General features: G+C 43.4%; 1 protein-coding gene across 1 annotated transcript; it reads right to left on the reverse strand.

The window, feature by feature from the left end:
• Positions 1-360: 360 nt before the first annotated feature.
• On the reverse strand, positions 361-5,868 carry LOC101477257 (cyclin-dependent kinase 5 activator 1). Its single transcript, XM_004570304.3, has 3 exons — positions 5,337-5,868; positions 2,307-2,946; positions 361-2,218 (listed from the first exon to the last, which is right to left on the reverse strand). The coding sequence occupies exons 2-3, from the start codon at positions 2,820-2,822 to the stop codon at positions 1,727-1,729; spliced, it is 1,008 nt and encodes a 335-aa protein (XP_004570361.1). The 5' UTR covers positions 2,823-2,946; positions 5,337-5,868; the 3' UTR covers positions 361-1,726.
• Between the last annotated feature and the right edge of the window lie 3,028 nt (positions 5,869-8,896).

An 8,896-nucleotide genomic window follows, 5' to 3' on the forward strand; every position in this document is an offset into this window, starting at 1 on the left:
GAGAGAGAGAGAATCTGTGTTGATTTATTTTGTCCATGTTGCTGTGGAGGGCCATGAGCAGAAGAAAGAGGGGTGGGTGTTGGGACTTCAAACAGCAGCCGAGGTCTCTGGTACCAAGTGGTGACGGCAACATCAAAGTGTTGTTGTGGAAGAAAAGTCACATCTACAATTGTTGTGTCTGGCTCTGCACTTCCACAGCTGGAGCATACTCACATTTACTTTTGATTACTAATGTGTGTAGTCACTGGCCGAGAAAAGCGATCACATGATCTGCTATAAGAACATATCCTCCATGACCCATCACCACCAGTCATTCACACAGTGTGATGCACCCAACACGAGTGTAGTCGTTTAAAAGTATTCTTTCTTTCTTTCTTTCTTTCTTTCTTTCTTTCTTTCTTTCTTTCTTTCGTCAGCACCAATATGGACTGCAGGAGAAAGTGCAGGGTAAGAGAAATAAATGAGCTCATTCCCTGTGTAAAATGTGCCCTGGAGGGGTCAGTATTGCATTTTCCCACGTATTTGTAAACAGCTTACACAAGGGCTTGTTTAATAATTATTCATCTGTGCCAAAAGGTTTAGCATGTCATCCTCTTAAAAATAGACAAATGGTCTCCTAATTCCCAGAATATTTGACTGGATAAACCCAAATGTTCCTTTAAAACTACAGTACTTTATATAATATGCGGATGCATGAATCCACTTCAGTACAATAAATAGGAGTGCCAATTAAACAATCTGGTTGACTTGATCTCATCCACGCTATGCAAGTTAATACTCTTTATGTTATGTGAATGGACCTTGCAGAACCACTTTTGATGAGTGCAATAAAGCTTGGGAAGGACTTTAGGAATAAGGTAAAGCGGAGTTGGCAATAAGCAAGTGGTCATGTGCAAGGACATATGAAGTGACCTCATGCAATGGTTCAATTCTCTATAGATAAAAATGCCTCAATGCTAAATATATACTGTATACATATACAGTATATATATATATTTATATATCCAGCCTCAGTAACTAAATCTGTGTTGTCTGGCGTCTCTAAACCCATTTATGTTTCTATTAACTTTCACAATAAAACTTAGTCAGGACTTTATTTCTTAACATAAAGGCCAGACTGACAAATTTCTTTACACCCAAGGTAAAAGGTAAGTACAATGGATCTCTTGCTCTCTCTATCATGCTGTTAATGTCACATCATGATCTCTGCTAGTCATGCTTTTGATGAAATATGACTTTCCTTTTCTTCATTGTCAGATATATTGTTACTGGGAATCACCGAATTTCCCAGAGGAACCCACCCGAGGGATTAATAAAGTTTTATCTTATCTCCTCTTATCTTATCTCAACAATTTTATCTCAGCTTTAAAACTTGTTACCCTGAGCTCAGGGACCTGGATGCTGAATGCCAACAAGTAGCCTGTTAATCTTGGGAATCTAATCAGATCCAGTCAACATGACTGGCGGTTTGAGAAACACCTCAGCAACCCTGATTTTATCTACTTTGTTGTTTAACTGCAGCCTTCGGGTAAATTTATCATCAACACTGTTTCATACAACGAGCTCTATCTTCTACATTTGAAAAGTTGGTTAATCATCACCAGTAGAGACGCCAGACAACATTACAGCTCAAAGGTAACATTACACTGGATTACATTAGTCTTCCTGTCCTTAACATATTCACTGTCTATCCTTCCACCCCCACCCCCCCACTCCCGGCGCCCTCTTATCGGTCAAGGCCTATGAGGAGCTTGGTCTTCTCTTCCTCTTTCTTGCTCTCATTTTTCAGATCAGCAAACACCTGGGTAAAGAAGTGTGGGTCGGTGTTGATCTGGAGCATCTTGCCACTCATGCGGTTGATGATGTCCAGGCAGCGGTCCCAGAAGGCTTCTTTCTCTGCTTCCACCAAGAAGGGCTTCAGTGGGTAGGAGATCTCGTTGCCCATGTAGGAGTAGGACAGGTAGAGGCAGGTAAGCAGTGAGGCCTGCAGCTCGCGCTCCGAGGCCACCTCAGCTGAGACCACGTCGCGGCACAGCATGTAGAGGAAGACCACGTTGGCTGGAGTAATGAAGCCCTGATCCTGCCAGCCCTGAAGAAGGAGGGAGCGGTCCACACTGCGCAGCCAAAGCACTGGATCTGTCGGGGATAGACGCTTTAATCTGTAACACCGACGGCACAGGAACTCGCCCAGGCTGCGCATAAGTTCACTCGTGGATGCCTGTGTTTAGGAGGGAAGGAGAGAAGACTTGATCAAATTATGCATGCGTGAGTTTTTAGTTTTCCTTTTGCTATAGAGTGAAGGTTACCTGAACAATGACTCGTTTTGGCGTTCCAGCTGCAGTGGAAGGCTGGATCCCAGAACCTGTGAGGGAATTCTTTTTGGCAACGACAGTAGCTACGTTAGCCAAGGTTTTGGAGGCAGGCAGGTGGGAGGAGGTAGTGGTAGTGGTGGCTGCTGGGTCCTGGCTGGATGAATAGGATGAGAGGTTAGCACAGGACTGAGACTTCTTGAGCTTCAGGCTATTGGAGGCTGAGTTGGTGGTGGCGGCTGCATGACCATCCGGAGAGCTTCCTTTCCCCCCATCCCCGCTGTCTGACTGTAATTTCTTGGACCCCTTCCTCTTCGCTGATACAGCCACTATACGTTTCCATGGGAGCACACTGATGATTGAGGGACGTTTTAGGGACTTTGCTGCTGCAGCAGCGGCATCCTTGGCATTCTTGCTGTTCTGGACGGCGGTGTAGTGGCCCACCGTGGCCGGCCCATCCTCAAACAAGGCTGCCTTGCGGTAGCTAGGAGACAGCGATAACACTGTACCCATGATGTCTGGTTAGAGTTAGCAGCAGAAACAGGGTACAGTGGAAAGTAGTGGGGGAAAGCTCTTTGACTAGTCTAGACAAAAAGCTTGGAAAGGGTCAGCGTCTCACTTCTGGAGGAGTTTGAACCTGTGAACAAACAAACAACAGAAAAAAAAGCAGCAATATTAGTTCGATTTCATTTCAACTGATGAAGTTTCATCAGTCTTCTCTCAGTAGAGAATGAGATGTAGATGTGGAGTGGTTTATCAAAGCAAAGAATAGACCTAGACGCTAAAGTTTTGCACAACCATGACAACTTAACACTCCACTCGCTGATGAATATTGAACACGAATGATGAATATTTTTTGCCTGTTTGCAAGACCAGAAGTGACATAAGACACTGACTCAAAAGAGAATATTTATCGTTGGGATGGTGAACTTTCCCCTAGAGCGTTCAGTCTATCGCCTTCCTCTGCTAAGAGACTTTCCTCACTATGAATTCAACCATCCAGTTAGATAATTTCATGAGGTTGCTGCTGTTAGCCTTGTCAAACATGAAAAATGAGCTACAGTCTCTGAAAAAGATCCTGGGATGAAAGAAAGGCTCGTAGTAATTGTAGTATGAGTTAAGTTTTCTTTTTACTATTTCAAATGCTACAATCCTCACGTCTGAGCTTTGGCTTGTTTTGGTGAGGAGAGAATGAGGAAAACCAAGAAACATTGTTAAAATCTCCCCAAAACATCTGTAAGTGGACCCTGAGTTAAATGGGTTGGGTTATACACAAACTAGTTTTCCAAGAGCAGAATGAACTGAAGCCTACAGCCATGACAAGGTATCCAGATGAAACACCCCAAATGGCTGCTGGACTTTCAGATAAGACTTTTCACAGTTTTCTCGCACAGGACTAAGGAGAGTTTTTACTTCTCCTTTTGAAAAAAGAGTAAAGAAAGTAACCATTGAGGCCCATTGAGTTTGACTACTGTCGGCTCCAGTCAACCATGAAATGTGGTTGAAAGGCTATTTAAGTCCAAAAAGGACCGCACACACTTTGGTGCTTGAGGTCTTCACACTAGTCTAGAAATGACCCCTTACCTTCTTTTAACCATAAAAAGTGACAAATTTGGTTGAGAGTCCAAAGATATTTTGATATCTTTAAGATCAGAAACATTCTATTTGTTTTAGTGAGGGAAAACGGGAAAACATGGGAAAATGTTTGGGAAAACCTATCAAGATATACTTTCTATTTGTTCCTCTTGGGTTTCCAAGTAACAAAGACCTTGAATATGATTTTAGAAAGTGAGGTTAGTTTTCGAAACCAGAAAGGACACTCTGGTTCCTACTTTGTGAAAGCAAAAGCAAGTCAGATGAAAATGGCCCAAACAACAGTTCTCAAGGTCTTCTTGCTAGTTATTCCTCCAAGGCCCTCAGCTTGGCTAAATTTTCTTTTAACGAGGAAGTCAAATTCATGACATTTCAGTATCTCTTTTGCAAACAGCATTCAGACACTTTTTGTTTTCTTTTGATGGAGGAAGAAATCCAAGCTCCTGGAGAAAACCCAGTGGACAAACATGGTTTTCAAGCTACAGGAAAATTTTGTTGTGATGCAACACTGCTAGCTGCCTGCTAGCTGCAGTAACATACAATAAATATCAATCATATCAATGTTTACAAATCACACATATATCATTGGTGATCATTGGTGAAAAACCTGGATTCTTATCTGCTAGACCATGAGAAACAACCTGTAACCGGCCAGATAGATATTTACACAGTGAATCTGCTGTCCACTTGTAACAATGACAACTGAAGAAGCTCCTGCCTGGAGGAAGAGCCTGCAAATGCAGATGAAAGCAGGTCACAAGACCAGCTTCCCCTTTCAGAACACGTCAATAAGATGAGTTTAGGTTAGGTGGTGGGAGTGGGTTTTTTTTTTTTACTGCGCAAATCTCTGCTTCCAAGGTCCACATTGAGCTGTTGGTACTGTATGTTCATTAAGTGAAGAAAAGCACCCCAGAGCTTATGGTTACAGCAATATACCAACGAGAGAAAGAGTCAGCCAACTGCATTAGGTGTCTGTGCAGAAACTTCATAATAAATCGTGCAGCCACACAAATAGCTGGCATTCCATCACAGCAGTCATGTATAAATGGCGCACCTCCCCACATAAAGCTGCATATAGACGGCACTGGTAGCCCCAGCATGGGCCTACCAGTGTTCACCAGCATTATATAAGAACCGAGATAAGGCCACGGAGGCAGGGAAAAGAAATGTGCGCAAGCATCCATCTTAGCTTCAAAATGGAAGCCTTGAACACCCCCCCCCCCCCCCCCCCCCCGAACACCACCAACACCAGGCAGCATCAGAAGCACACACCGAGAGGCAGCCCTGAACATTAGGAGAAAATGCTTTTTTCTCTCTTTTTGAGCAGGTGGCTGTGTACTGACTGATCCTGCGTTTATCTGAGAATTATTTGAGCGTCTTTAATATTTCATCACCTCACAAGGCTGGTGTTACAGGGAAAAACATGTTTCCTACCTTCTAATTAATCTTCTCTTCTTGTGAAATCCATGTATCCCACCTTGACCTCCCCCGTACCCTCGCTGCTGGGTAAGATCAAAATGTGAAAAGGCTTTCCGCCCACGGAATCCACAACCGCCGGCACGAGCTCGTCCAGCCAAACGGGTCTCGCTCGAACACCGACAGGTCTGCTGCCCGCGCCCCTTCCCTTCAGAGCCTCATTCAGAAAGAGTCTCTCGCTCCTCTGCGGGAATACACACGCAAAGCGAATATGTGCCGCACTCCTTCGCTCGCAGCGAGTGGAGAGATGTCTTCCATTGAGAAGCCCAAAAAACTACACGGTGGAGGCTGTTTGATGCTCACAACTCGCCCAGACATGAATCAAACAGCACGCCGGCCCGCTGGTCTAAAAACCTACATTAACACAAAAAAGCGGCGACAGAGAGAGAGGGGGACAGAAAAACATGGCCACGATAAAGTCCAAAAATAGACGGCAGCTTATTCCCTCAGTAAAGCAGCAAAGCAAAGAGCGAGCGAGACAGGGAGAGAGAGAGAGATGCGGGCATCAGCACTTATTCGGGTTGGATGTGCGAGAGAAACGGCGCTCTCTCATTGGCTGCTGCCTGGATGCTGCTGCCGCCGCTGAAGTCGTTCAGCCTATCGCTCTCCGAGGTGCTGAAGCAGCCGGCCAAACGTGTCGAAGCTGCTGCTGCCGTGCTGTGGTGGTGGAGGTGGTGGAGGGTGGCTGCTGAGGATCAGCGCAGTGATTTTTGTGAATCACTTCATCACAGCGAGTGAGGCCCCGTTAACACCGTGTTTGCTAACAAAAATAGCAGATTCACAGGCGAATCCACCTCTTACAGGTACAACCCCCCCCCCCCCCCCCCCCACCAACACACACACACACACACACACACACACACACACACACACACACACACACACACACACACACACACACCCCTTCCCTTCCATCACAGGGCTAATACTGAGGGATGTACTAGTTGCTCTCTGATGTGTTCACTGAAATATGAATGTGTGTGAAGGTTAGACAGAAAGAACTTATGTTGTATAAATGAGTGAAAGGGGTTGTATAAAGTGCGCAAGCTGAGTAGATAAGAACCATTTAGTCAGCTGACTCAGTCTTAACCAGCTCCTCTCTCAGAAAGATGTTAAAAAATTATTTTCTCCTTACATACACAATCTACATAAATGTAGCGCCCTGGGACTATATTTTCTATTTAACATTCTTAAAGAGACAGAAAGCTACATACATGTTCCCAGTGTGTCCGCGCAGGTTGTGGCTGTCCAGGTCAGGGCTTCTTTGAGTGGTTGAAAAAAGGAAGTCAAATGGACTTCATCCAAGAGGTTTCTTCAGTTCTAAAACCAAATGGTGGAGAGTCCCAGGTATTTAACTCCTAGTAGGGATTGTTCCCATAGTTCCGAGGGTCACTAACCCTATTAATCATGTGAGTCATCACATGAGCCAAGGTGTGAAAAAAGGCGTGGATCTTTATCATCACCGGGATTAAGGGTGAAACCCCAGTAAAGAGATGAGATCTTCCCCCACCTCATCCTGCGCCTGAGAAGGGACCTCAGGACTCCTTAGGTGTTTTGTCCTTGTTTACTGGGATCATGATTTCCTCAGAGCTGAAACTTCCACTCTGATCCTGAAACCACGACTCCTACATTCCTGCTTTCTGAACCGTTTTATCCGTAAGCTGGTTGACATCACTACAACAGCAGGGATGACGTCTCACAATCAGAACCTGGTTAGAAAGCTGAAGCTGGCTCGGTTCACACAGATATTGCTGGTACATTTATTTACTTATTTTTTGCAATAAAAACCATGAAGAGCGTGCTCTTTCCAACTGTGTTACATTGGCCACCCCTTGATTGAATCACAGCAATCTGGCAGACGGCTCAGAACAATCAAGGCCCACACGCACAGACTGAAAAACAATTGCTTCCTTAGAGCTATGGCCTTCATCACAACCCTCCTGCTCATCAAAGCACTGATTACTGGAAATACCCCCCCCCCCCCCCCCCCCCCCCCATCCACACACACACACACATTGCACTTACACATACAGATCTGACGCCGCTGCTCTTTTTTGGCTAAGGAGAGTGTTCACCTAAAATGTCATTTAACACTTAAGTAGCATTAAACGATATCTAAAATTGGAAACTATTATGAAAATAAACAGTGACTTCAGTGAAATTAGGTTTAAGGGTCTGTCAGCACAATTAATCAAAGAAGGCATTATTTTGATGAAGTCAGTGAACAGCAAAATGCTTTTAAAAAAAAGGAAAACTAGTGTAACTCTGAAAGAAGATAATGAGACAATAATCAGTTTGTCAGTTCAGCCAATCACTACCCAGATATTTCCAAAATGTACTTAGTTATGACATTATTTAAAAATGACAACCAGCTAAAAATAAATAAAGAAAAAACAACTATATGTGCTGTTCAAGATTCATCTGGGAACACATTATATGAACCGATACAAATAAACAACATTTTCAGGGATTTCTATAAAACGTTGTATTCACCACAAATAAACCCATCTAAAAAAGAAATTGATCAGTTTTTGGACAACATAACTCTTCCAAAATTATTGGACACTCAAGCAATGGCACTGGATTCACCACTGACACCAGGTGAGCTCCAGGAAGCCCTGATAAGTATGCCCAATAATAAGGCTCCAGGTCCAGACGGCTTTCCTGCAGAATTCTACAAAGAATTCTGGTCGATTCTAGCACCAGTTTTCGACAGAACGTTGTTGGAAATTAAAGAAAAGGGCAGACTTCCATCAAATATGAATTCTGCAAACATTAATCTCCTGCTAAAACCAGGCAAAGACCCTGTATATCCCTCAAGCTATCGTCCAATATCCCTTATAAACGTAGACCTTAAAATAATCTGCAAAGCTCTCTCAAAGAGACTGGAGAAAATAACCCCCCTCTTAATTCATCCTGACCAAACTGGTTTCATAAAAGGTAGGCACTCATCAACAAATACACGTAGATTACTTAATTTGATAGACTACTCATACAGTAAAAACCTAGAAACTACAATATTCTCTTTAGACGCAGAAAAAGCATTCGACAGAGTTAACTGGAAATTTCTATTTGCAACTTTACACAAATTTGGTTTTGGATCCTCTTTCATAAACTGGTTAAAAATATTATATAATTCCCCAACAGCTTGTGTTAGAACAAATGACCAGACATCCTCCAGCTTCTGTCTCTTGAGGGGCACCAGGCAGGGATGCCCACTCTCCCCTTCACTGTTTGCAATTTTTATTGAACCACTAGCAGCAGCAATTAGACAGAATTCAGTAATTAAGGGCATAAAATGCAAGAACGTGGAACATAAAATCAGCCTTTATGCGGATGATGTGTTACTCTTTCTCCAAAATTCACAAACCAATATCTCTGGGGTGATTGAATTGATAAACTCTTTTGCAAGAATATCAGATTACTCAATTAACTGGTCAAAATCTACAGTTCTACTGATTAATTGCTCCCTCCATAATTCCTCTTCTACACCACTGCAATCGGGAAATATAAAATAT

The sequence above is a fragment of the Maylandia zebra genome, linkage group LG4 (assembly GCF_041146795.1).
Source record: "Maylandia zebra isolate NMK-2024a linkage group LG4, Mzebra_GT3a, whole genome shotgun sequence".
NCBI lineage: Eukaryota > Metazoa > Chordata > Actinopteri > Cichliformes > Cichlidae > Maylandia > Maylandia zebra.

What these genes read in the sequence shown, in the direction of transcription:
- LOC101477257 (XM_004570304.3), bottom strand. Translation starts at nt 2,822, where the DNA reads ATGGGTACAGTGTTATCGCTGTCTCCTAGCTACCGCAAGGCAGCCTTG. An exon ending in CAAAACGAGTCATTGTTCAG is followed by an intron (nt 2,219 to 2,306) that starts GTAACCTTCACT and finishes TCCTAAACACAG; the next exon opens with GCATCCACGAGTGAACTTAT.